General features: G+C 44.1%; 1 protein-coding gene across 13 annotated transcripts in view; it reads left to right on the top strand.

Moving 5' to 3' along the window:
• Window positions 1-27,894, top strand: part of PTPN13 (protein tyrosine phosphatase non-receptor type 13) — a 151,745-nt gene that overhangs the window by 69,630 nt on the left and 54,221 nt on the right. For 12 of the 13 annotated variants that reach the window (XM_088660574.1, XM_088660573.1, XM_088660572.1 and 9 more), the window contains exons 4-12: window positions 26-91; window positions 3,456-3,641; window positions 6,682-6,775; window positions 10,930-11,490; window positions 18,251-18,346; window positions 19,247-19,343; window positions 24,436-24,655; window positions 26,544-26,618; window positions 26,819-26,993. In XM_088660574.1, coding sequence (XP_088516700.1) covers window positions 26-91; window positions 3,456-3,641; window positions 6,682-6,775; window positions 10,930-11,490; window positions 18,251-18,346; window positions 19,247-19,343; window positions 24,436-24,655; window positions 26,544-26,618; window positions 26,819-26,993 — 1,570 coding nt within the window. The remainder of the gene's footprint in view (window positions 1-25; window positions 92-3,455; window positions 3,642-6,681; window positions 6,776-10,929; window positions 11,491-18,250; window positions 18,347-19,246; window positions 19,344-24,435; window positions 24,656-26,543; window positions 26,619-26,818; window positions 26,994-27,894) is intronic. The other variant, XM_088660575.1, reaches the window with a different exon arrangement.

Genomic DNA, 27,894 nt, shown 5'->3' with positions numbered 1-27,894 from the left:
TCCACACATGTCTCTTGTGTTGCAGATCCACATCTATTCTCTCGGAATGACACTTTATTGGGGAGCTGACTATGATGTCCCGCAAAGCCAGGTGAGTAGCGAAGGGATGTTATTGGGGGGCGTAATATGTTACCAGGCAACTTCCATTTGCTTTTCTTGCCGCAAAGTGGGATTGGGAGGAGGCAAACGGCTGGGGAGAAGTAGGAAGCGGAAGGCAGAATGCCTAACCTTTCCTCCATCCCAGCATGTCATGACCACAGATGGGAGGAACTGGTGCCAAATGGGAAAAGTATTACTTTTTTTTTTACTTACATTACTGCCAATGAACAAATAATTGGCATAATGTACAGTGCTAGACAGGGCATGTCATCAGAAGATAACCACCCACTTTGAAAGCTTGAAAGTGAAATACAAAACTCAAAGCCTTTGGTAGCTGGGAAGTCATCCTGTCAACCAAGGGTGTACACTCTTGAGTGTGGGTTTCCAACAGAATATACAAGATGATCAACTAGTAATACAGGAAAAAATGTAAGCAGTTCCCAGCTGTTTGGGTGTTGTCCACTAATTACAAGACTAGGCTGGTTCCAGCTGTCCAGTGAGTTTGCTTCCTTCCTTCTGACTCTGTTCGTATCATGTTTCTGTGTTACGGCCAAGTAGATCCAGACATACATAGGTCCAGTTTCACACATTCGCACACATTTATGGTTATCTGTAGTGCCAAATGATATCTTCCATGTGCAAATGAACCAGTTACTGCAAATGGAACTCTTCCTATTACCTGAAGTCAGCTGGAATGCTGCCCTTTGAAGAGGCAGTTCCGTTGACTTGCAGCTGAATGGCAGGCAGTGGTAAAACATGTCTGTGAGAACCTGCCTATTGCTGTTCTTCGGGACAGATGTAGCAACAGTGTTTGGGTCAAGGGAAGAGCCATAGCTCAGTGGCAGACCATGTGCTTTGTGCGGAGTCCCTAGGACAGGCATCCCCAAACTTCGGCCCTCCAGATGTTTTGGACTACAATTCCCATCTTCCCCGACCACTGGTCCTGTTAGCTAGGGATCATGGGAATTGGAGGCCAAAACATCTGGAGGGCCGCAGCTTGGGGATGCCTGCCCTAGGATCTCCAGTTAAAGGTGTCAAGTAACAGTTGTTAGATGGAGTTGTTGTTGCTGTGGTTGTTTATTGAATTTATATACCACCCTATACCTGGAGGTCCCGGGGCAGTTCACAGAATAAAATCAAAGTATAAAACCACAAAATACATAATCAAAATAAAAAACAACAACCCAATAACCCCACCCCACATTTTAAAAGAGCATAGGATGTCAGTCAAATCAACCAAAGGTCTGGTTAAAAAGGAACTTTTTTAGGTAAAGGGACCCTGGACCGTTAGGTCCAGTCGTGGACGACTCTGGGGTTGTGGCGCTCATCTCGCTTTACTGGCCGAGGGAGCCGGCGTACAGCTTCCAGGTCATGTGGCCAGCATGACTAGGCTGCTTCTGGCGAACCAGAGCAGCGCACGGAAACGCTGTTTACCTTCCCACCGGAGCGGTACCTATTTATCTACTTGCACTTTGACGTGCTTTCGAACTGCTAGGTTGGCAGACGCAGGGTCTGAGCAACGGGAGCTCACCCCATTGCGGGGATTCAAACCGCCGACCTTCTAAGCCTAAAGGTGTATCATGAAGGTGCCAGGCAAACGTTCCTGGGGAGAACGGGAGCCACTGCAGAGAAGGCCCGTTCTCATGTTGCCACCCTCCAGACCTCTTGAGGAGGAGGCACATGAAGAAGGGCCTCAGAAGATGATCTCAGGGTCTGGGTAGGTTCATGTGGAAAGAGGCAGTCCTCGAGGTATTGCACTTTAAATAGGGCCAGGAAACTAATTGGTAGCCAGTGCAGTTATACCAGGATGGTTTAATATGCTTGGCCACTGAATTCTGCACTACCGTAGCTGAAGTTTCCGAACTGTCTTCAGAGGCAGCTCTACATATAACACATTGCAGTAATCTAACCTTGAGGTTACCAGAGCATAGACAACTGTAGTTAGGCTATCCCTGCCCAGAAAGAGGTTTAGCTGGGCCACCAGCCGAAGCTAATGGAAGGCACTCTGGGCCAATGAGGCCACCTGAGCCTCAAGCGACAGCAAAGGATCCAGGCTACGAATCTGCTCCTTCAGATCAAAGGTAACCCCATCAAGAGCAGGCAATCTCCCACCCATCTGGTCTAGGGAACCACCCACAAACAGTGCCTCAGTCTTATCAGGATTGAGTTTCAGTTTTTTGGCTCTCATGCGGTCCATTACTGAGGCAAAACACTGGCCCAGCACTTCCACTGCCTCACCTGCAGATGTAAAGGAGAAATAGAGCTGAGTGTCATCAACATACTGCTGACAACATACTCCAAACGTCCGGATGACGCTACCCAGTGGTTTCATGTAGATGTTCAGCAACATGGGGGATTGGATTGAGCCCTGCGGAACCCCACATTGAAGGTTCCACAGGGCTGAAAAGCATTCCCCAAGCAACACCCTCTGGGAATGACCATCCAAATAGGACTGGAGCCACCGCAAAATGGTGCCAGCCACCCCTAATTCAGACAGTTGCTCCAGAAGGATACCATGGTCAATGGTATCGAAAGCCGCAGGGAGGTCGAGAAGAATTAACAGGGATATGTTTTCCTTATCTCTCTCTCTCTCGACAGAGGTCATCATACAGGGCAACCAAAGCAGTTTCTGTGCCAAAACTGGGCATAAACCCTGATTGAAATTGTAGCCTTATCAGCTACTAAGGGATCCAGAAAATCAGTTTCTTCCAAAAATGCCTGGATCTGGTCTGTTAGGTTCCATCTGAGACCTTGAAGAGCTGTTGTCAGACAGCACAGACAATACCGGCCTATGTGGACAAATAGAAGGGCAACTTCATATTTTATAGCTTATCAAGAGTCCTCATCTCCACTTTGCCTATAATCACCCCATCTTATTTAAACCATACAGTTGTGAACTTACTTAAACCATAGAGGTGTAAACTACTAGCTCCTGTTTTTTACTGGTTTACCAAAAATGTTTTCCTAGCAATATAAACAATTTTATCGGCATCATATTTCTTATGATTTGCCTCCATATATTTTTGTGCAATCATTCTTACAGGGCTTAAGATTGCAGTTGTTTTGTTTTGTTTTGTTTGTGCTTTAACCATTTATATTGTGCTTTTGTCCTGTATTTTTATCTTGTGATGAAGCACTCTATATAATTATAGTCTGCTGCATCTCTGTGTAAGGCTGGGAACGACCCTGACTGAAACCTTGGCGAGCCACTGCTGGTCAAGTGTGGACTGAGAGTCGGGTCGCTATAAGGCAGCTCCCTTAACTTGATATTGGCATGATCTATTAAGAGAGAATGAAAACGAGGAGGAGGGAGGAGGCAGATGCTAACCAGGCTTTTCTACTCTTTTCACCACCAGCCCATTAAACTTGGGGATCACTTGAACAGCATACTGCTTAGCATGTGCGAAGACCTCGTTTATGCCCGTGTGTCTGTGCGGACGGTTCTGGACGCTTGCAGTGCTCACATACGGAACAGCAGCTGTGCCCCTTCCTTCTCATATGTGAAACAGTTGGTGAAACTGGTTCTGGGGAGTTTGTCTGGGGTAAGTGTTTACGAGCAAGTTGAGCAACCGTTGAAAGTTGGCAGAGCTACTGTGAAGAAATGGCCACCTCTTAGTCACCTTCCCAGCCTCCCTTAAAGAAACATCCAACAGAGTTTCCAACACAAATTTCAGAGCAGGATCTCAGAGGGCTCGTGAGAGATTTGCAAGAGAGCTAGTGACAGGAGACCACACACATACACACGTTGTTTTGAAAACCATTCCCCCTTTCCGGGAGTTCTTACTGAAGGCTCAAAGCCCCGCCCCCAAAAAGGCTCGTCGCCGCTGCCTCAAATCTTTGCAAAGGGGGAGGAGCTAACCCAAAGTAGGGGATACTTGCTAGACACAGGAACGGTATTGAAGGCCTGCCTTTAAGACGTGGTTGAGATTGTCTAGAATGGGATCGTGGGATTTGTAGTTCTTCCTCCTCCCTTGGTTTAATGACATAAGACTATAGATCCCATGCTCCACAGCCGTCATTACTTGCTGAGGAACATGGGACTATAAGCTTCAGGGCCATCTGCAGTGCCCCATGTAATGTGCAAATTCTCCTGTTAAAAAACACAGAAATGCAAACCTTCTTCTCTGTCCCCTTGGCAAAAACTGTGGTCCATACTTGAGGGAGACAGTGGTCTCTGCTCTCAGACCCTCACTTGAGGGGGGAGATAATGGGGGTGCAAAGCGCCCTCTGCATCTCGTCTAGGGATTGGTGAGTCTGTCAGCTTTGGTTTCCCTCCTTTTCTTTTCAGTCTTTTTTTTAAAATAATGCAAACTGATGTGGAAATATGGAGAACTGTTCAGTCTTGTGTTCAGTTCTCCATATTTCCACATCAGTTTGCATTATTTTTTTTAAAAAGTCCACATGAAAATTCATCAAAGTTTAAGTACAAATTTCTCCCCCTATGCGTATGTTTGTATTCCTAATATATAATTTTTTTTCAAAGCAACTTCCCCTAATATAAAGAAATTTTAGTGTTATTTTCACAAATATATGCATTGTTATGCACGCTCTACCCCAGCACATGCGTTTTTGTACACATTAGTTGGCTGGGAAGTTTGGAGAATCTCAAAGGATGGCTGTGTTTCGGTTCTCACGCCATTTCAGGAAGTGCTGATCAGATAGGTTTGCCTTTAAATGTGAACTGCATCAAATTTCTCCTCGTCTCATGTCACCTGTTCATAGGTTAGCATCCTCCAAGAGTTTGGTGGTGAAGGTCTTAAGTGGGAGCACCCCCCACTACACACACATGGGGTCCCCTCTCACTCACCCCCCCCCTCAAATACTTCCCTCAGACTTTTCCCTTCAACTGGCTGGGAGCCAATAGATATTCTAGACTTTCTCCAGAATGGTCATGTTTGCTTTCCTTGGAACTTCCCAGGTTTGTTTCAGATGAGCACGCTCCGAATTTTCAGCTGCTCATTTTAATCAGCTGAAGTCGCAGCTGCGAAAGGGTGTCTAAGGAGGAGGATCTTTTGCCTTAAACTGAGATGGCCTTTAAGTTACTTTTTCTGCACACCTACTCAGCTTGTTTCAGCCCTGAAGAATGTCGAGTTGACCCTGTTAAGTACGCACAACCTGGCAGGCTGAGGATATGGATATCCCTGACAGATTAATGATGCCAAACTACATTAGCCTATATCCTCCTTTGTATGTCTAAATTCTGTCCAGTAAGTCAATTCATTCATCAGATCTCATAGGCCTGTTATTACTGTGTAACAATGCCTCAGATTTATGCTGGCAAAACTCGCCAATGATAAACTAGGGTGAAATTTGGCCTGCAGCATCTTGCCTTTTTAAATTACGCTGGAGACATGCTGCTGATATGATCAAATAATTGCACTGCTTACTGTTCTGTTTGTTTAAATTCGGGAGTGACAGACTCCCGAGTGCAGTCAGGGCCCAGACCATGTAGCAAGGAGACATACAGGGATGTGCAATGTGTGCCATGCAGAATGTTGACAAAAGCTGTGAGTCAGTGCAAGATACAGCTTCCGCAATGTTAGCCCTCTCCTTGGCTCCTGACCAGCACGTCTCGATTTCTGTTGACCAAATAATTGCAAGGCGTAAATATCTGTGTGTTTTGCCCTGAATACGAGCTTTCCCTGCTTGCTCGGCAGCCTCAGGCCTGCAAGGTCAATTGCAATCTGGTGATTTCTCCTGTGATATTAAGAACACGGGAAGCCAACTTAAACTGAGTCAAGCCATTGGTCCATTTAGCTCAATGTTGTCAACACGGACTGGCAGAAGCTTTCTCAGGTTTCAGACGAGGGAGGCCTTTCCCAATCCTGCCTGGAGATGCCAGGAATTGAACCTAGAACCAAGAAATCTCTTTATATTAAGCTCAATGACCAGTACTCAGAAAGAAACTTTGTAAAATATATGCCAAAACAGAGAACCATAGCAATAAAATGTCTAATGACTGCCTTGTGCTATAGAATGCTAGGGATATGAAACAGAATTGTCCATTTGCTAAAATGAGTCTTTGACAAGTTTTACATGCAAGTAGCACAATGGAGAGCTGGACCGTAAAGAAGGCTGATCGTCGAAGAATTGATGCTTTTGAATTATGGTGCTAGAGGAAACTCTTGAGAGTCCCATGGACTGCAAGAAGGAAATCAGCCCTGAGTGCTCATTGGAAGGACAGATCCTGAAGCTCCAATACTTTGGCCACCTCGTGGGAAGAGAAGACTCCCTGGAAAAGACCCTGATGTTGGGAAAGATGGAGGGCACAAGGAGAAGGGGACGACAGAGGACGAGATGGTTGGACAGTGCAAAGCTACTAACATGAGTTTGACCAAACTATGGGAGGCAGTGGAGGACAGGAGTGCCTGGTGTGCTCTGGTCCATGGGATCATGAAGAGTCGGACACAACTAAACAACCAAACAACAACAACAGCACAATATTCAACCACCCTAGAAGAGTTGGCTGAGTTCTGATCTGAAAGGAGCATGGAAGCATATAATGCATAAAATGCTGCAAATGGTTTGAAATAGCGTGTATGGTTTTTTCAGATCTGCTTGATTGCTTTTTTCTTTTAACAGGTGGATCAACTTCCCTGCACTGGGGACAGAAAGGTGCAGACTGACAGGAGCCAGGCCATCCGGGAGAGGCTGAGAGGGAAAGGACTTCCCACAGGTGAGTGTTTAGCAATGAAGGGAGTGTTAATGTTGGGGAAATGCAGGGTGCTTTTTAATCTGCCTTGCAGACAGGTACAAGGAAGGAAGCAGAGTTGCTCCTGGTGCTGTGACCAGCTTGACAGGTTTTTGCCCCTGAAAGCAGATTGCTCACTTCACAGCTAGATGCCACAGTTTAAGTGGCACACTGGTGATGTGGCAAAAATCTGAGCGCATGGTGGCAGCTTTGAGGGAAAACCTGAACATGTATCCAAAGTACAAGGGGGGCGGGGAGGGAGAAAATTCTGTGGTGCAAATGTAAATCCTTGCACTGATGGAATTGAATACTGCCCCGTAGTTCTGGAGTTGTGGAGAAGCGATTGCATGGCTACTTCAATGCAAGACATGTTCACACATTTTTTTGGTCAGGGAAGTATCTTGAAGCCAAACTAGATGCAATGCTAATGTCACGAGTGCAACTAGCGTGTCTGGATTTTATAGAGTAAAAAAGCCAATCGGGATAGGAGCTGCAGTGAGGTAGGTAGCTTTCCCCCCTACCTCCGCAATCCAATTAAGACTCCCCTGGAGCTAATAGTGGCTCAGAGTGGGGCGGGAGGGGGCTCGGCTGAATTGTGTTGTGAAGGGAAAGGTGGGGGGGGGATCTCCCCATGCACATGTGTGGACTCATGCTCACACATACACACTTGTGGTGGCTCATTTGTAATAGAGAAACATGTGCCACATTTAGTTTGATTCTCAGTTGAATAAGAGTCCTAGTATTTCACATGCTTCATACTATACAGTTCTTTGGGAGGAGGAAGGCATAGAAATGTTATACATAAAAGAATAGATTAATCTGAATGCAGTTTTCTCCCATAAATACACACTTCTCTTCTCCTTAATACACCTGCCATGCTGCAGCCTGGAATAGACTCCCCCGACTTCTTCTCATGATGGTGAGCAGATGTAGAATCATGTGGGCGCCCCACACTTTCACCTGAGTCATGAGAATCTTAATCTCAGGGCCATGAGTTCGAGTCCCGCATTGGGCGAAAGATTCCCGCATTGCAGGGTGGTTGGGCTATTTGACCCTTCCAGCTATACAGTTCTATGATTCTGTGAGATTTGTCCCTAGCAAATAGCGCCTGAAAAGGCCTGGAAGCTCAAAGCTATTCAGGATTAAACACAACCCACATTTTGGCTTTCGAGTTTGTGAGACTCATAATTCAGTATACGAGGAAGGCAGAATATGATCGGTGATGGGTGCCTCACCTTGCCCAGTCTGGCCTAGCATAAGTTGTGCTAGGTCTTGTGAAGGCCCTATTTTTTGGAGGGGGGGTGTCTTTGTGTGTGTGCCTTTGGGTGTGTGTGTGTGTGTGTGTGTGTGTGTGTGTGTGTGTTTCCTTTTCTTCCACCCTGAACTAAATCCACATTGTTAATTCCCTCCTCTTACTTTATGTGCCATCTATCTTCAGTGTTTAACAAGTATTTCAGGGCACTTCTCCCATGTGAAGATTGAGCATCCAATAAAAGCAGGATCTATTTGGCTGTTCTGGTGGTGCAATGCTTGTAACCATGAGATGAATAGTGAGTGGTTTATATGCTAGCTGCAAATTTTTTAGACTGGTATTCAATATGAAAATATATATACCACCCCCCTTTTCTTCCAGAATGAAGCGATGCTAAAATATTTATCTAATTCTTTATGGTGAATTCCTTAACAATGGGACCCATGTGTCTGAATAGCAGGATTTGTCTCAGGGTGTCACTATTAAAGTAGAGCAATAGTTACAATTACTTTTAATAATGTACACAGAACTTAAGAATTTAATTCCTCTGCTGTTTAGTGAAAATCTTATGAAGGACTCCATAAATAAGCCCCTTCGGAGCATAATCCCAAAAACTTTGCATCTTATTCTGGGGGGGGGGGAGAGTGTGGACCCACAAGGAATTGTGGAAAGGAAGGGATGAAAGTGGGGAAAGGTTATGTTCCAATTCCACTTTCCACTGTTTTCTGCTTGTCCCCATTCCTACCTTCCACCCCACATTCAACCAACCCCATTTAACCCTCCCTCTCATGTATCTCTACTATGTTTCTGCTTGGCTTGTTGACAGTCCTGCCTTCTACCCTCCAAAACACCTCTCCATTCTCACCATCTCCCCTCCTTTTCTCTTGGAAGCAACTGGTGAGAAGCAAAAGAGGGATGGAATATTTCAAAGGACCCTGGAATGTGCAACTGACTATCTAAGTGAAGCGAGGCTGGTACTATAGTGATGCCCTTTTGGCAGCAGCTGAAAACCTTGTCTATTTCAGCATCCTCGTGGGCAGTAGGTGGCTGGTACGAGTGGAGTGGTGCTCTGGAGAGAGCAGCTGGAAAGAGCTATGGACAACTAGATCTAGAAAAAGAACTCCAGAAACTGAAGCCAAAACCAGAATTAAGAAGAGACTGGCTGACAGTATTAAAAGCAGCTGTTCTAAGCTGGAGACTCAAAGCCTTGATGTTTTTTTTTTGTTAAGAGAATATCGTTAGCAGCTTATCGTTGAGAGCAGTCAAGATAATGAGGGAAGCTGGATTCAAAACCGCAACTATGGTGAACGAGGAGTCAGGTTTTCAGCAGGGAGAGAGAGAGAGTAAATGTTAAAGACATTTGGCAGAAAATATAAATTAAGGGAAATTGGGTGGTGATGATTAGGCAGGGCAGAGAAGATGATCAAGAGAGCACTTTTGAAAAGAAATCAGGAGGTGACAAAAACAATCTCATGTCAAGGAAGTAAAAAGGGAGTTAGACTTGCTCAAGTGTAAATCCATTAACATCAGTGTGACTACTTTGAAACTGGTCTGAGGTTTAAGGCCATGGCTTGCTGGCAGTGCGATTGCATCAGCGCTGACAATTGATTGAGCGTTATATAACTGCGTATGCTGTTGATGTACTTTATCTTTGACAGTTTGGGGATAAAGGCTATATTTATCTCTTGGACTGAATCTAGTCCCGTCCTTCCAATGCACCCTTTGACCTTTTTTCTTTTTGGGTCCATGTGGAAACAAGATGTATTTTCCTGCTGCTCACAACACAAAACTTCCATCGAAGTTTCCATCACTGTGAGCCATTGGCAATAATCAGGAGGCTGTCCCAGAATAAAGTTCAAGAATGTTTGGTGGTTTGTGGTAGTGCTTAACTGAATTTTTAAAAAACTGAATCTACCACTGGCTGGTCTCTGTGGTCACTTTGTGAGGTACATGGCCAGGATTTTAAAGGGAAGTTGCATTTTTTTATTTCATGACAGGAAAAGACAATGAGCTAAAGTTGAAACAACCAAAGTTTCCCTGTATTGCCGTCAGGAATTTGTTATGTCTATATGTGTCTTTGAGAAGCAACTGAAACTTAGGATTTCTCATGGGAGAAGCATATGGATTCCTTGGGGAGCGGGGCGGAATAAGAGATAAAAATACAATTTTTGTTGTGGCATATTCGAGGCAATTTAGTTCTTTCTGAGAGAACACAGCTGTTTCTGCTATTCAGAAAATGGCAACTGATCTTACCTTATATATGCAACCAAAGTGTCCATCATACTGCATGAGCCCCTGTGGGGTATATTGCACCATAGTTGTGTGGTGGTTTTTTTTAAGCAGACATACATTTCATGCTAAAACCTGTAGGATTCCTGGAGGTGGGTAGCTGGGCTGCTAAGTCCCAGTTTTAATGGTGGAGGACAGATTTACAGTGCAGTTCTAACCATGTCTACTCTGATGTAAGTCCTATTGAATTCAGCACAGTTTACTCCCAGGTACATGGATTTAGGATTGCAACCCTTGACAGTGCCATTAAGTGGAAGTCTTTGCCATTCACTCCTATAGAGAACTGTAACTATCAAGGGAGAGGCTAACTTTTGCTCTCTATTCACTGCCGCTCCATCGTCTGGAGAAAAATGGCAGATATGTCTGCTGTCCATGAAGCTATGTTTTAAGTCTACTTCTGCAATAAATAAATGCAAAATATAACATTGCCATTTCTTTCCATTGAATTCATACATTATATAAAGCTGTCAAACTTGCCTTGTAAAGAAAACCTTTCGTTGTTACTCTGTCCAACCTTTCAAAAGCCAATTAAAGCATCGTTGTTTGTTGAAAAGCGGAAAAAGCTGTACATATCCAAGATGGATTCTTCTTGTTCCAGGAAGAAGCTTAGTGGCTGATGGCCCAGAGGTCCTCCCGGCTCCGTTCTTTGAACAGACCATGCTTAGCAAAAGGCTTAGTAAGTCTATGGGGTTCTTGTCTCTCAGAGGTCTTCAAAGCAAGGAAGACTTTTGCCAGGGTGCTTCCTCCGATTACAATTCTGGCCGTGAAGATGACATGGATGCCGGCTGCCCTTACCGGTGTAGAGCTAGTGACTTGGAAAGGAAAGCAGATTCTGGCCCCAAACGGAAAGTCTGGGCTTCCTCCTCAGATCTGCTCTGCTCAGCTGACAAAGTGACCGAGAAAGACCATGTTGGGGAATCCCGCAAGCACTATCATCATGCAGGGACAATCCCAGTACGGACTTCGGCAGCTACGAGAAACAAGGAGGGCAGATACTCCGATGGGAGTATAGCCCTCGATATATTTGGCCCTCAAAAACTAGATCAGGGGCGCTATGTGCCAGAGACGTCGACATCAGCAGCCTTATCAAGTGCCTTTGACAGGATCAAAGAGAGGCAGAAGAAGTTGCAGTTGCTGAGAGGAGCCATGAATGTTGAAGGTCAGTGAATTTTGTGCCATACACATTGGAAGCTCCACCCGCACATTTGAAGCAGTCTCAAAACCACTTTAAGCAATCATGGCTTCCCCCAAAGAACCTTTGGGACTGTAGTTTGTTGGGGGGTGCTAAGTGTCAGGAGATCCTCATTCCCACCCCAGAGCTATAATTCTCAGAGATTCCTTGGGAAGAATCAATTGATTTGATAAACTGTTCCTGGGAACTGTAGTTTGTTAAAGGTTCTGAGGGCTGTTAGGATTCTTTGATGGAAGCTATAACTCTTAAAAGTTGGTATAAGAGTGTTTTAAATGTCTTGACGTAGTTGTGACCTTAAACACTTGAGTCTTTCCCTCTGCAGTTTGTGCTCACATTTGCTTCCTTGTTAGTGCAGACCAGAGGATGATTTTCCATTTCTGCATGTATTCGAGCCCAGTCTTCTTCAAACTTGGATCCCCAGATGATGTTGGACTACAGCTCGAATCATCTGGAATCATTGGCTAAGCCAGCTGGGAATGATGGGAGTTGTCATCCAACAATCCCTGGACTCCTAAGGTTGAAGAACACTGCATTTAGCCATTTTAGGTTTCACAATATGAAGCAATTTTGGCAGCTTCAGCTTTGTGTGTGGAAATGCCATAAGAGCATAAACCAGGAAGTCCCTGATTCAAATCTCAACCAAGCCATTAGCTCAGGCATCCCCAAACTGCGGCCCTCCAGATGTTTTGGCCTACAACTCCCATGATCCCTAGCTAGCAGGACCAGTGGTCAGGGATGATGGGAATTGTAGTCCAAAACAACTGGGGGGGACGAAGTTTGGGGATGCTTGCATTAGCTCTTTAGGGGGCCTAAGGGAAGCCAGTCTCCCACCTGCACTATGGAGATAGGCCACTGGTTGTTTTAAGAGTTGATGAAATACTCTGTGTTCAGTTGTTTGAAAGAAGTGGTGTGGTAACACATAAGTATGATTCATCGTCCATTTTAGGAGGCTTATTCCTACCAGTCCAAAATCTCCTCTTTCCCCTCTCCTATTATTCTTGTGCACGTAATGTTTGTGGAGTGAAAAATCCAACCTCTTCCAGTATTTCAGCTTCAGTGAAATGTGTGGTTGTTGTGTACACAGGCAACTCCCGATTTGCACGGGGGTTGTGTTCCATGTCATCGCGCACAACCGAAATGCCCCGTTCCACCTTACCCTTTCAGTGACATGTCTTATGACATTTCCAGGTCTCTTCCAGTTCAGGTCTGTGTGCGATTGCACACATATCAGTCGCACGATTGCCTGTACTACCATGCTTGCAAAAGGAAAATCAAGAGTGGAAGAGTATTATCATTCCTACTAACCAGAGTGTTTGTAATAACAAACACATGGTCACATCTGTTTCCCCGAAACACTTCCAGAATTATCCTGCAGAATTATCCACCCTTCATCAAGGCAAGCGAACAAGAAACATTTCCACAGTTCCTGGGCACATTCCAGCCAGGGGGAAATGTCCAAGCAGGAGCCTGAAGGAAAACCAATATGGGGTGTGGCTTGGTTTTGATGGTCAGATAGGGTAGGGAGAACTGAAGGCTGAATTCAACCTGTGGACTGGACCTGAGAAAAAAATAATAGTTTATTATCTAAGAGACTTAGGATACAAAAGGAAGGAAGAGGGTGTATGTTCAGGTACAACACTTTTGTTCTGTTACACAGTAGGTGTTTCATAACAACCAGGTAGAATTACCTTTTAAAAAATGTTTTGGAGGGGGAGGAGCTGAGATAATAATAATAATAATAATAATAATAATAATAATAATAATAATAATAATAATAATATAATTTATTATTTATACCCCGCCTATCTGGCTGGGTTTCCCCAGCCACTCTGGGCGGCTTACAACAAAATATTAAAATACAATAATCTATTAAACATTAAAAGCTTCCCTAAACAGGGCTGCCTTCAGGTGTCTTCTAAAAGTCTGGTAGTTGTTTTTCTCTTTGACATCTGATGGGAGGGCGTTCCACAGGGCAGGCCCTCTGCCTGGTTCCCTGTAACTTGGCTTCTCGCAACGAGGGAACCGCCAGAAGGCCCTCAGCACTGGACCTCAGTGTCCGGGCAGAACGATGGGGGTGGAGATGCTCCTTCAGGTATATTGGACCTATGCCGTTTAGGGCTTTAAAGGTCAGCACCAACACTTTGAAATGCTCTTGGAAACGTACTGGGAGCCAATGTAGGTCTTTCAAGACCAGTGTTTTGTGGTCTTGGCGGCTGCTCCCAGTCACCAGACTAGCTGCCGCATTCTGGACTAATTGTAGTTTCCGGGTCACCTTCAAAGGTATACCCACGTAGAGCGCATTGCAGTAGTCCAAGCGAGAGATAACTAGAGCATGTACCACTCTGGCGAGACAGTCTGCAGGCAGGTAGGGTCTCAGCCTGCGTACCAGATGAAGCTGGTAAGCAGCTGCCCTGGACACAGAATTGACCTGCGCCTCCGTGGACAGCTGTGAGTCCAAAATGACTCCCAGGCTGCACACCTGGTCCTTCAGGGGCACAGTTACTCCATTCAGGACCAGGGAGTCCTCCACACCTGCCCGCCTCTTGTCCCCCACAAACAGTGCTTCTGTCTTGTCAGGATTCAACCTCAATCTGTTAGCCGCCATCCATCCTCCAACCGCCTCCAGGCACAGAGATGGCAATTGGTCATATAATAACTACCCCACAAGACACTGCTTCCGTTCTGAAATATTAAAATTAATGATTAGCTGTCACACACACACACACACACACACACACACACACACACACACACAGCCAACTGATAATGTTAGAATCTTAGTACATTCTATGGAGGCAAGCTTATGATGCAAGAAGCTTCTTCCTTGTTATCGACACCCTCAACAGTTTGTGCAAATTTAGCTTGTTTCTTTTCCAGGAAATTTAGAATTGCAAAATTTGCCTATAGAAATTAGGCTAAGTTGCAAAGGATAATTTCTATTGCAAATTTTTCAGTTTTGATTGGAAAATTTCCTGATCTCCTAGAGAGTGATCTGCTTGAGCATGTTTCTTGTACTCTTGTTTAGTAAACAAAGCTAAAAGCTTTGAAGCTTGCCAGCCCTGCTTAATAATTGTTTGCGGCTGGTGCACATTCATTTTTACTAATGAACTTACAAAATGGAAAAATTTCCACATAAAAATAAAGCGCTGGCAAAATTCCCTCCGCGCCCTCCCTACCCCCGCCCCAATCACTGGCACTTTGTGTTTATAATATATTGCCTAACCCTTGGGAACCGTCTTAAGCCTGACAGTATGATATTCAGATAACATCAGTTATGTATAAACAACAACCCCCCCCCCCAAATAGGCTGGATTTCACCAGCCTTATTGTAAAGTAAATAGATTTGTTTTGCTACTCTCTCGATGCCTGGTGATGGTTGCTCAGCATCATGCGCCAATTGTCCTTGTTCAGGGTCATTCTGTCCCATAGTGTGTGCAATAAGAGCTTTATATTAAAAGAGCAGGCTTTAGCTGCATCATCTGCACCACGAGAGCTGTTTATTCCTTCTTGGCAAGCTAACAGCCCTTCTAGACGTCCTTTTTATGGTACTCATGATGCTATCAGGGCAGTCAAATGAGGTTCTGCTTTCATCATGTTTGGGCTGCTTCAATCAGTGCATATCCCATATCAGTGCATATCCCATAACTTTCTGCTGAAATTCCATAACTTCTCATGTTTAAGATGTGTGTGTAGAGGCGGCGACCATTTTGCTCGGGGATGTGTATGCCCCGTTCCACCCCTTCCTCCCCCGTTCTGTCTTCTTCCGGGTCCAAGCGGACCTGCGTGTCGGCAGTCATGTGTCAATTGGACGTGCCTAAAATGGTCCCGCCCTGTATATGTGCGTGTGTTCCACTTTTGCTGCCCTATAGCCCTTCCAGACAGCCCCAGCATTGGGGAAACATCACAGAACAACTAATAAAGCAGAATAAGTCCACCACAAATGCGCTATTACTGTGTCAAGAACACATTGCAGAATACACCCACGATAAAACACCCATTGGGGAATGGGGTAGACCAATGATTCTTAACATCTGGAATTTGTCAGTATAGCATTTTGTAATCGGATGTCATTCTAACATATTTTCTCCTCACTCAGTCTTTCATGTCACGGTTGTGATGCTTGCTCGCCACCCAAAATTGCATTGTCTTCAAGTAAAAGTTGCACATGTGGTTCAGCTTGCGGTATTGCAGTGAGGGTATCTATAGAACAGGGCACATGTTTCAACTATTACTGCTTGAGCTGTAGCTGTGTTATTTCCTGCGTAAAATAGAGTGACCACCATTTCTCCCAATAAGTTTCTGTTCTGTGTCATTTTGAAGCGGGAATGCTTGGCTCCATGAGTTTAACGTGGGTTTTTCATGCATGAGCAAGTATGGCATAGTATGCAACGGTTATTGGTTAAGAGACACACAATCCCTGTCCTTTAAATGCTGTCATAAATCTAGCAGTGGTCCAAGAATATTTTTTCGTGGTTAGTGTGGTCTTTTGAACTGGGTTAATCGTATTTTGCTGACTGTGGAAGTTGGCAACACAGACTACTGTTGTTTCAGGGACAGAATGGGTTTGATAGAACATGAGGCTTTCAGGACAAGCCACTCCTAGCTCCAGATATTAAGATTTCTAAATGATACTTGCCAGGAACTTTAATGTTATGTTTTTTTAAATCTTTAGCTAATGTCATTATATATTTTTACCAACATTGGGGGCGGGGGGAGCAGGGAAGGTAACTGATCTTTTTAATCATCTCGTTTAAAAAAAAAATCTAGAACAGTAGGGTAAATATGTCTCTCTCCAGATGTTGTTAGACTCCACTTCTCATCAGCCCCAGTCAGCTACTTGTTCCCAATCTTAATTTAGATCCAAAATGCTTGCCACAGATTATTTAAAAAGGTGGGAAACCTCAAACATTTATTTAAAAAATTATTAGTAATAAATATACAGATATGGACAACTGTTTCACAAAATTTTTTACCTTGTTTTGTTTATGCATTTATGGTGTTTGTATGCCACCCCATAACATAAAGTTATTCTAGCAGCTAAGAATAAAGAAGCTAACAAAATTCAAAGGAAAGCATAAAACCATGAAACATGGAGGAAACCAGCATAAATGCAACAAAGCAGAACTTGTGGCACCTCAAAAACTAAAAACAGGTTTTAGAAAACCGAGGCCCAGACTGCTTTAGTTATTTAAAAGGCTTGGGTTATTCCCATTTTTAAAGAACAATTCCCTCCCGCCCTTTTGGTATTGCTTGTTTTAATTATCTTATTTCCGGACACACACGCACTTGCTGGTGATTTGTATAACATGTTTTTGAGAACTTCTGCATTGATAATTTGAACCTTGTTAAACGTAGGCCTTGTTGTTTCTGCTTTTATTCTTGATGTTTGGCAGCACTGAGCTCTCCTCCATGTTACGACTTTGGGGCTTACATCCATTGCCTTCAATAAGTGATGTGTTCTGTTAGTTTTGAGCCGAGGTTGTTACTTTCTGGGAGCACGTGCTTTCCTGATATTGTCAACCAGGCAGAAAAAGCGCAAATTCAATATAGATTGGCACACGCATCGATTTTCCAGCTGCATTACTTGCTCTATGTCAGTCCTGGCTGGCTAACAGCACTCTGTAGCTTTAATTCACTGATTCAGCGAGCATTTGCTAGTTTTAAGTTGATCCTAAGAAATTCTGATTCAGGGTAGATCCACACCAGCTGAGAAAAGGTTGAGATGTCCTATATGTTACTAAGCTCCACCCTAGATGCAATAATAAAGGATAAACATAGCAACAGAAGGAAGATATCAGTGTACACTCTGTTGTGTTCAATATAATGATTGGTGTTGTTCATTCTTTGTTGCCATACTACAAGCTTATTTCTACAACAGAAAAAAGTGTCAGCCTATACGCCATTGTCAAGATTTACTTGATCATAAAAGAGTCCTACTGGATCAGGTCCACATGCTGTTTCTTATAATGGTCAACCAGAGCCCTACAGGTGCTCACAAGAAGGCCATTAGAACAATAGACCTATCTTAACTTGATTTGTTTTGCTAGACCTTTTTACAGAAGGCCACTGAGAGTAAGTTTTCGATATTTACTGAAACAACATCTTATCTATATTCTGTTAATAATAATAATAATCATCATCGTTGACTGCTTGATGGATATAGCAAATGGTTTCCTCTGAGTTTATGTCTCATCTTCAGTCAGTACATCAATTATAATTAATGATATTTGGGGCCTGCTCTGTCTGACTGCCGCTAACTACCTTGAAGGGAATTCCCAAATCCTAGTACACATACCGTGTTTTTAAACTTAGTTTCTGAACCTGGGGAGCCTTAAACATGGCCAGAAGAAATGCCATATCTTGAACAGGGGAGATTTAAACAGAAGATTTGACCATCATCCAGTGATTTCTTCTTTTTCATTGAGTTAGATCTGCGTTAGGCCTTTAAGAAAGTGGTGGTGGTGACAGACTATCAGAACCAGAACAGAGTAAACAATACTATGTTCTGGTAAATTGGCCGAGAGGTCTGCAGAATTAAGATGTTTTGCAGAACCATTTATGCCTCAACAATTTTCTGTGGTGACAAGTTCCAGAACATCACAATGATGACCAGCATTTCCACCCCACATCTTAAAAAGCATGTACAATGGTCCTACGATGTTTAATGGGTGCCATATCCCTGTTTGACCGTTCATACTCTTCTGTGTTTCTTCAAAAAATCTTTCAGAGCATGTACAGAGATATAAATCGTACCACAGTGACATATACAGCACGGAAAGTGAGACCCCATCGTTCATTTCTTCAGAGGCAGATTTCAGGCAAGGTAAGAGCCAAACAAATGCCAAAAAAATGGCATTTAGTTGGGTTTCCTACACCACAGATCTTCAACTAATGGGCTGTGACTTGAGCAAAAGCATCACTGCTTTTATCACCAAAGGTGTCAACATCATATTTAATGTTGAATCTCCTCCCATCTCATTGCAAACCACTGATTAGTACCATTGTCACTTCTCCTTTCACATCATTGGTTTTGGGAAAAGTACTAGGGAGGCTGCACAGGGAAATAAACAGCAGAAATAGAAAGAGAAGAGAAGGGTCTCCCCCCAGACAACTTGTTTGTTGAGCATTCATTCTGATTTGCTTACCCACAGCTAATCTTGAGGTTTTGCAGTGTCTGCTCTTTATTGAGAATTTCTGGTTTGATGTGAAGAAGTTATATGACAATGTGCTTTCCTCTTGATTTTTTTTGCACAGAGGTTATACATCTTCCCATCAGTTGACCGTCATGCCACCCTTTTTAGTAAATCACTTTCTGAACCACAGAAAGGCCTTTTTTATATATAAATAGAGGGAGATTTGTTGCAACAGAGTGCTTTAATCTACAATGCAAACTGGCTTTATTCCAGTTCAACTGTCAAGGTTTTTCTGTTAATTGTAGCTTGGTGGCATTGAACCATCTGGTAAGGTCCTGTAGTTCCCCTTTACAAAGCCCAAAGGCTTTGTAACCACAGAGTAATGGACAATCTCTTAAAAATACGACTGATGCCACTTTCCAGTGTTATCATGTCTCCGTAGATGTAACATGGATGTACTACCCCCTTGTACTACCCCCTTGAAAAGTGGACACCTTCATCCAGTGAAATTTTTGATGCTACAGTAAGATTTCCTGCACAAGCTTAATTCGGGTTTTTTCTTTTGGTCTTGCTTCTTCTTCATGTGCCAGTGAGAAGGTTTGAAGCATTGAGAGATGACTCCAGTGGTCCTTCCCCAGGAGCAGATGATCTTTCTTCATCAGGTCGAATACATGGACAAAGGTTGAGGTAAAAAAAGCATGAGAGTCTAAGAGTCTGCTGGATCAGGCAATGGCCCATGTAGTCATCCATCTTTTTCTCACAGTGGCCGACCAGATGCTTGTGGTAAGTCCAAGAGCAGGAGGTAAGCACAATATCACCTTCCCTACTGCTGGCTCTCAGCAGCTGGCATTTAGAGGCATATACCTCCTTCAGTAGTGAAGGTAGAACATAGCCATTGTGGTTAGTAGCCATCGGTAGCCTTATTCTCCATGAATCTGCCTAATCCTCTTGAAGTTCTCCAAGCCACATGTCACTGGATCATGTGGGAGCGAGTGCCATAGTTTAAATATGAGTTGTCTGAAGAGACACTGTGAGAAGAATGGAGGAATCGTAGTTTTAACAAAAACCAGACAAAATCTCCAGGCCTAGTTCAGAAGTAAGCACATATAGTTTGACCATGAGTAAGCAGTCACCTTCCTGCCCACACCCTCCTCTCATACACCCAGTTGTAGAGGGAAATTCCTGGTTTCTTAGTCTCCTGGTTTGTCATTCTGGTTTTGTAGGGAGAATGCATGGATGGATTTCCAATTCAGGTGAATTTCACGTAACTTCATTTGTAAGTCTGTTCCATCCCATTTCTGCATTAAAACGTGGGTTTTGTTTTTGTTTTAAATACAATGGTATGAAAATGAGTACTTTTTGTCACACTATGTTTTTCTAAAAGATACATTTTAGTACATTTTTTGATGTGCAAATTCTTACTGCAAAATTCAGAGAAGTGTGGAATCCCAGCAATAATACAAGAGGTGCAGGTTAGGGTTGGCTCACTTAAAAATGCATGCCAAACTAAGTTCTCTTCCCTCCTTCATGACAAGGCCTCGAACCTCACTTTTCTAGTTCGTTTATCATGGGTTACTGTGATTTAAGAGATCATGGAGTCTCTACCAAAGTCAACCATGTGAGAAGGAGGTGGCTGGAGAGTATAGCTCAGAAGCCCATCAGCCTTTCATACTCAAACTATGGTTTATTGAGTGACCTCATTACATCTGGACTAATGGGTGGCAGTCAACTAAGTTTCATTCAGCATAGATCCATTCAAATTAATGAACACGGCCACATTAGGTCCATGAATTATGGTGTGTCTACTCGGAGTTAAACTTAGTTGAACACCGCCCATTTTGTCTTCGTGAATTTGAGATGAACGGATTTCTTCCCTTGCCCAATGATTTATAGTCTTATATCCCACCTTTGCCCAAACTTGGAACAGTTCAAGGTTTCATCTGTAAATTTTGAGGCAGAATTATTTCTGACTAATTCGGCAAGAAATGTGTGGGCGTACATGAACTTTTCTGCAACTGTTTAAATAAAAAAAGGTGGGAAGGGTTGGTGGTTGTTTTGTTTTGTTGTTTAAAGAAACTATCCTCCCACTTACAGGAAAGAAATATGTGTCTGGAAATTTGTGAGCATGTAGGTGTCGCCTTAGGTCACCTGCCAGAAAAGTCAGAGGATGTGTAGGACTGGAGACCCTTCACAGGCCATCAGCTGAATACCAAGTCAGACCATTGGTGCATCTAGCTTAGTATTGTTTACAGCAGGGATATCCAACCTGGTGCCCTTCAAATTCTGGCAGGAGCAATACTTTCAAATGGCAATACAGGCTGGGGTTCTGACAGGAGCTGTCCAGGTTGGAGATGCTGTGGGGTTTAACCTGGGACCTTCTGCATGCAATGATCCTTTCCACTGCTTCATAATGAAATCGGTCTCACTTGAAATACATGTCAATCCATGTAGACATGAGGAACCAGTCTTGCACTTCAGTCTTGAACTGGAAACTGGAGGAAGCCAAACTCTAGTGGCAGTAAAATCTTGGTACGGTATGTGTCTGTAAGGGTGTTGTTGCAGCTACTCTTGAGTAAAGACGCCCATGTCTGCTCTGTCTTTTAAGAGTTTTATTGTGCATAGTATTTACAGTGCAGAGATAACAGAAAACATGACCTCTCAGTCACTCGCAGAATCCGGGAGTGGATGTTTCTGGCTACGGGACCAGCGTAAGAGTTTGGGCACCCCAAAACGCCTCCTCCCGACCTTACGTTTGGTGGCGCGCCTTAATTTGGGCACAGGAAGGGGCTGCCTGCTCCCCTCCACCTCTTGGTCCTGGCGGCGCAAGGGCTCTCCAACATCTCTGAGCCCTGACACTTCCATCCCGCTCACTTCCTGATTCCCCTCACCTGACCCACTGCTGCTGCTCTCACTGGGCAAAGTGCTGGTCAGCAAGAGGGGAGGAGGCTCCCTGTAGGAAGTCCCCCTGACAGTGTCCATGCCATAATTTTTTTTTATTTTTTGCGAATCTGAACATTTCACAAATAGCTGGTTCAATCCATGCACCTCTTCTCTTATTGGAGCTCAGTTTATTAGTGTGCTCATGTAAGAGGTACTTGCTGTTGAGCATCATGTCTTGGGCCAATATGCCAAGGGACATGTTTCCTTGGGATTCAGCAGGTGAGCTGCTGTTCTGTCCCTGCTGAGTGCCTGTACCAGCAATGAATCCTTTTGAAGAGTGCAGTGATTTACGGTCCCTCCAATAAATTGATTTGGGAGGAGGTACTGAGAAGAATTGATGCTTTTGAATTATGGTGCTGGAGGAGACTCTTGAGAGTCCCATGGACTGCAAGAAGATCAAACCTATCCATTCTGAAGGAAATCAGCCCTGAGTGCTCACTGGAAGGACAGATCCTGAGCTGAGGCTCCAATACTTTGGCTACCTCATGAGAAGAGAAGACTCCCTGGAAAAGACCCTGATGTTGGGAAAGATGGAGGGCACTAGGAGAAGGGGACGACAGTATTCTTGAAGCTACGAACATGAGTTCTGCGGGAGGCAGTGGAAGACAGGAGTGCCTGGCGTACTCTGGTCCATGGGATCACGAAGAGTCGGACACGACTAAACAGCAACAACAACTGAGGCAGGTGGCGACTGATGAAGCCATGTGAAACTATAAGAACTGCAGCTGTGGGACATAAATGATCGTCGGGGGCAAGGAGGACCACATTGTTGTCAATTTCAGTGCAGCGGGCATTGACATGGGCATTCCCTTGAGGATGATAGAGAGTCTGTCAAAACATGTTTTCTTGCTCCTCCAGCATTGTGATCACTTTTCAGAGGAGAAACCATTTTAACATATTTACCTGTATAATAAGATGAAGTAAGTAATCTACCTGTTGAAATTTCAGTACCAACAAAAACAGCTTTTAAGCAAAGCTGTAATACTTTTTCTTTTTAAACCAAGCTGCTGCACCCTATTTTGTTGTAAAACAGCCCCACCCTTCTTTATCCACCCACAGGAAAAAGTCCTATTTGACTGCAACCTTTCCTCCGGTTCTTAATCATTTCTGGGGCGTTCAAGTTCAGGATGACTACAACCGATGGCCAGTTCTGCCTTTTGTAATGCCATTGAGCATCTGAAATGATCCCTTCCCCTTCCAGTTGCAACCCTTTGAAGATATTATCACTGGGTTAGCTGCAGCCCCTTACCTTAGTATATTTTGAGGGAGTCCTCTGAACTGGAAAAAAAGTCTAATTATAAGGCAGAGAGAAAATGAACAGAAACATTTGATACTTAAGCCAGTGTTTTTACTGCCGTCAGTCTAAAAAATGTTTTGGGTTGTGTCTCTCTTCTTAGTGCCGGTCTGTTGTGGGGCCTACCAGTGAGGGAAAGAAATAATGGATACAGCACACAGTAACCCTGTGTGTTTTGAGAGCTTCTGCTCAGAAGACGCCTGTTTCCCTCTCGTCAACCTAATGCGCAGCAGTGCCTCTTGAAGTTCATCGCTGTAGCTCTTACCTTCACCACAATCCCATTTTCCAGTTGACTGGTAATCCTACCAGCACTAAGTTAATAAGTAATTCCTATGGTCTGACTTAGGGAACTAAGCCAAGAAGTTCAGAGGTAGCATTATAAATTTAGGTCTGACCTTGAGGCCATGGATGGTATTGTTAGGAAAGTGGGGGTTTCTTTACAGTGGGTGTTTTGAGAGGCTGCTTCATGTGTTATGAGACTCCTACGCAGAAGGTGTCTTGGTGCAATAATTTATATGCCGTCTGGGTGTAGTCATCTGTGATGATTTTATGCACTGATGTAGTGGTTAGCATGTTGGGAAAGGACCTACGGTATGAGAGACCAGGTTTCTAATCCCTGCTCAGCTGTGAAACTCACTGGATGACCTTGGGCCAGCCACCATCTCTCGGCCTAGCCTACCTCACAAGGTTGGAAATGGGGAGGAAAAGAACCGTGTATACCACCTTGAGCTCCTTGGACCAAACAAACAAGTTATTGACAAATGTGTCAGAAGCCACAGTTGGGCGCATGTGTAGTAGTTACTAAGGGAGGACGGATCAGTCTGTTTCTAGTCCATTTGAATTTTGCCTGTGTCTGTTCACAAGCTCATCTCTCTGTGTTTGTGCATGCATGTGTGTGTTTTCCTGTATGAAAATCTATACGAAAGTTCATATTTAAATATGTACTTACCTACGTATTTATGATAAATATGTACATAAGATAAATACCTATTGTGGATTCACAATGAAGTATTCATTTTATCACTGTGTTTAAAAACGTACACATTTCTAAACATTTTGTCCTAAAATGTGCAATTTTTAAAAATGCATCTTTGGTGCGTTTTTGAGCTGAATTTTAGAAGATTCGGGGCAGACAAAGTAAAGCATTTCTTCAAATAGCGCACCATTAAACTATGGGATTTGCTCCTGCGAAAAGTAATGGTGGCCACCGACTTGCATGGCTTTCTAAGAGCATTAGACGAATTCATGGATAAAACTTATCAGAGGCTACCAGCCCTCGTGGCTGTGTCTTACCTCCAGTAATGGAGGCAATATGCCCCTGAATGCCGGTTGTTAGGAATCACAAGTAGGGAGATCGCTGTTGCGTTCAGGTCCTACATACAGGCTTCCCGTGGGCTTCTGGTTGGCCACTGGGAGACCAGGATGCTGGGCTACATGAGCCTTTGGCCTGATGAAGCTGCTCTTATGTTCCTAGCATGCCTGATGAGTGCATTTCTTCGTGGCCAATCAACTTTCCTCCCCCCACTTCTTCTTCCCCATCAATAGACAGTACGAAGCGCCACTTGAAGGCAACCTGGTGAGCCAAGAAGTAATGCTAAAGCGCCAAGAGGAGGAGATGATGCAGCTGCAGGCGAAAATGGCCCTCCGTCAGTCTCGACTAAGTCTCTACCCTGGAGAAGTGGTGAGGTCGCCGGTGCTTGACATGACAAGGGACCCCCTGAGAGAAATTGCATTGGAAACAGCCATGACCCAAAGGAAACTACGGGTAATGTTTAGGCATCTGTACTGTTGAGGGAACATCAGACGCATAAGTCACTGTTTTGTTTTAATTATTTACTTCTGTTTCTATCTTGCATTTAATACTGTGCACTGCCCTGAGATCTTTTGATGAAGGGCAGCATATAAATGTAATTAATAAGAATAAGTGCAAATCTCTGGCTACAGAGTACCAGAATTTCTCCTCCTGCTTTGTCCAAAGTCACTAAAAATGCACACACAGAGACTTCCATTTCACCACTTGTTTTGACTTCAGGTTGAGCTACAAAGTGATTGTTTGCTTGCGGCTCAGTCTTCAGTGGCCGTTTTCAGTAATCACGTCTCCAATGCTCATGCTTACACTCCATTATTTGAATTAAATGTGTCTGTATAAGTGCTTCACATTTAAGAGAACATAAAAAGGTGAAGGTACCCCTGACCGTTAGGTCCAGTCACATACGACTCTGAGGTTGCGCACTCATCTCGCTCTATAGGCCAAGGGAGCCGGCGTTTGTCCGCAGACAGCTTCCGGGTCATGTGGCCAGCATGACTAAGCCGCTTCTGGCCGCTTCTGGCGAATCAGAGCAGCACACAGAAACGTCGTTTACCTTCCCACCGGAGCGGTACCTATTTATCTACTTGCACTTTGATGTGCTTCCAAACTGCTAGGTTGGCAGGAGCAGGGACCGAGCAACGGGAGCTCACCCCGTCGCGGGGATTCGAACTGCCAACCACCTGATCGGCAAACCCTAGGCTCTGTGGTTTAGACCACAGCGCCACCCGCATCCCTTTTAAGAGAACGTATGCTTCTTCAAAAAATGTGTTGGGGGTTGGTGACCTTATGTTCTCTTAAAGTTTGTCTGTAAAAAAAAAAAATCTCATTCGTACAGGCATTCCTTAGATTCTTACTGGGAGGCCTGCGTGTCCCAACAGCCATGGAGGTGATTAAGCAAATGGGTTGGGACTACCGTGTCTGGTTTTTTGACACCGGCATGTTGAGAAATGGTGAGAGCCATTTAGTCAGTGTTTTCCTAGAATGTCTCCAGGCTACCTGCTGCCTGTTGCGGCTGTTGTTTCAAGTCCCTTCCAAGGCACTCATGAGACAAAGCAAAGGATCCTGAGAGCACAGTCTAAATGACTTCCTGGTATATTAGATGCATGACTGCATATGGTTTTCAAGCCTCAATTCCCCCCCCCAAAAAAAACAGTAATTCCACAATTAGGAGATCAGTAATGACAGACAAGCTTACCTGAAATACAACTTACCTGCTCCTATTATTTACAGTACTTATTTTATTGATTGCCTGCCTGCCCTTTACCCTGAGGTCCCAGGACGGGCTAGAGCATTAAAACGCAACTTTAAAATCAATTTAAAACAACTTACTACTGATATTCCACCATAAAGGGGAGCATTGGGTGTGTTCCAAGGATGTATGTACTGCTAAGTTTGCGCAGAGTGGTGGTGAACACGAAAAGTCTTGGCAGTGGTGTGTGTGAACTGAGCGGTATACCTTACAACGCGCTTTGGAGTCCTCTGCAATGCCCAGGCTTTCCATGGCAGACAATTCAATGGAATCCTCTGTATGAGTTTTACATGGCAGACAGGTCAATGTGAAAATGCTTCTTCGAAGGTAGATGGTTCGAAACACCACTGGGATGTTGAGGTAGCTCAGCCAGGCTGTAGGTTCTCTACATAAGCATTTGTGGCAACTTGGAGACAAACAGAAAGCTTTGTCAGATACATAAAATGTTGTTCTTAAATTTGCAATCCCCACATATTTCCCAATAGCTGCTGGTATCTCTGCTACCAAGTCTTTAGTTTTCCATTGTTAATGCCTCTTTTTTTAAAAAAAAATAAAAATACAATTTACTAATAATAAATTCTGTGCTTTGTACAGAATTTCTTTGGTCCTGAGTTTGTGAAAACTACTGTTGATCCATTCACCTCCTTGGACCTGCCAAAGTCAATCTTGGTAAGTTAAAAACAAAAATAACACTTACCGTAACTATATTGGCATATTAGTTTATTTATTTAACTAATCTGTAGACACCCTTTAAACCAGAAGCCAATTCTCCAAAACATGTTAAATTGCTTAGTCTCCCGTAAAATGTCCTCTTATATTTTGGTTCCCAACAATACACAGTCCTTTGTAATTTGTTTCATGAAACACAGAACAAGAAAGGGAAGAATGAAGACAATCGCCGAAAAGTAAATGTCATGCTTTTAAGTGGGCAGAGGCTGGAGCTGACTTGCGATACCAAGACAGTATGCAAAGACGTGTTTGATATGGTAGTGGCCCATATTGGCTTAGTGGAGCATCATTTGTTTGGCTTAGCCACTTTAAAAGGTAAAGGCATTATTTCACTAAGGGGGGGGGGACGTGTAACACATCACTTTATGGCAGCAGCACAAGTGGTGACTTGCATGTGTGAGTGATCAATAATCACAAATGGAATATCCATATCATTCCAGAACCAAACTACACATTATAATGTACATGAGTGAGAGCATCTTAAAGGTAAAGGTAAAGGTACCCCTGACCGTTAGGTTCAGTTGTGGACGACTCTGGGTTTGCGGCACTCATTTCGCTCTATAGGCCAAGTGAGCCGGCGTTGGTCCGCAGACAGCTTCCGGGTCATGTGGCCAGCATGACTAAGCTGCTTCTGGCGAACCAGAGCAGCACACGGAAACGCCGTTTTCCTTCCCGCCGGAGCGGTACCTATTTATCAACTTGCACTTTGATGTGCTTTCGAACTGCTAGGTGGGCAGGAGCTGGGATCAAGCAACAGGAGCTCACCCCGTCGAGGGGATTCGAACTGATCGGCAAGCCCTAGGCTCTGTGGTTTAGACCACAGTGCCATCTTGGCCTCCCCCTAAAACAGTGGTTTTCAACCAGTGTGCTGTGGCACCCTGGGGTGCCTTGAATGATGGTCAGGGGTACCGTGGACAACACTGGCCTCTGTCCCTCTTTTCCTTCCCTCCCTCCTCTGATGCCCTCTCATGTCTCTGCCGTGCAAAGGCTTGCACAGCTGTTTATTGCAGCAGCCCTGGCTACAAGCTCTCCGGGTGAACGGTACCTCTGGGAGGCACCTCTCTTAGTGATGACAGCTGATAGACGGGAGAGCAGAGTTCAATTCTGAATGGGCTGTGGGTGCCTATTCCCAGTGAACACAGCCCAAAGAAAGCCTGTAAAATTCAGGTTTCATTCATGTATTTTTACTCAATGACCAATCGGAAATTGAGTAAAC

This window comes from Zootoca vivipara, chromosome Z1 (genome assembly GCF_965207765.1).
Source record: "Zootoca vivipara chromosome Z1, rZooViv2.hap1.1, whole genome shotgun sequence".
Taxonomy (NCBI): Eukaryota; Metazoa; Chordata; class Lepidosauria; order Squamata; family Lacertidae; genus Zootoca; species Zootoca vivipara.
Note: the sequence above shows the minus strand (reverse complement) of the source record. Positions and strands in the feature narration are given on the sequence as shown.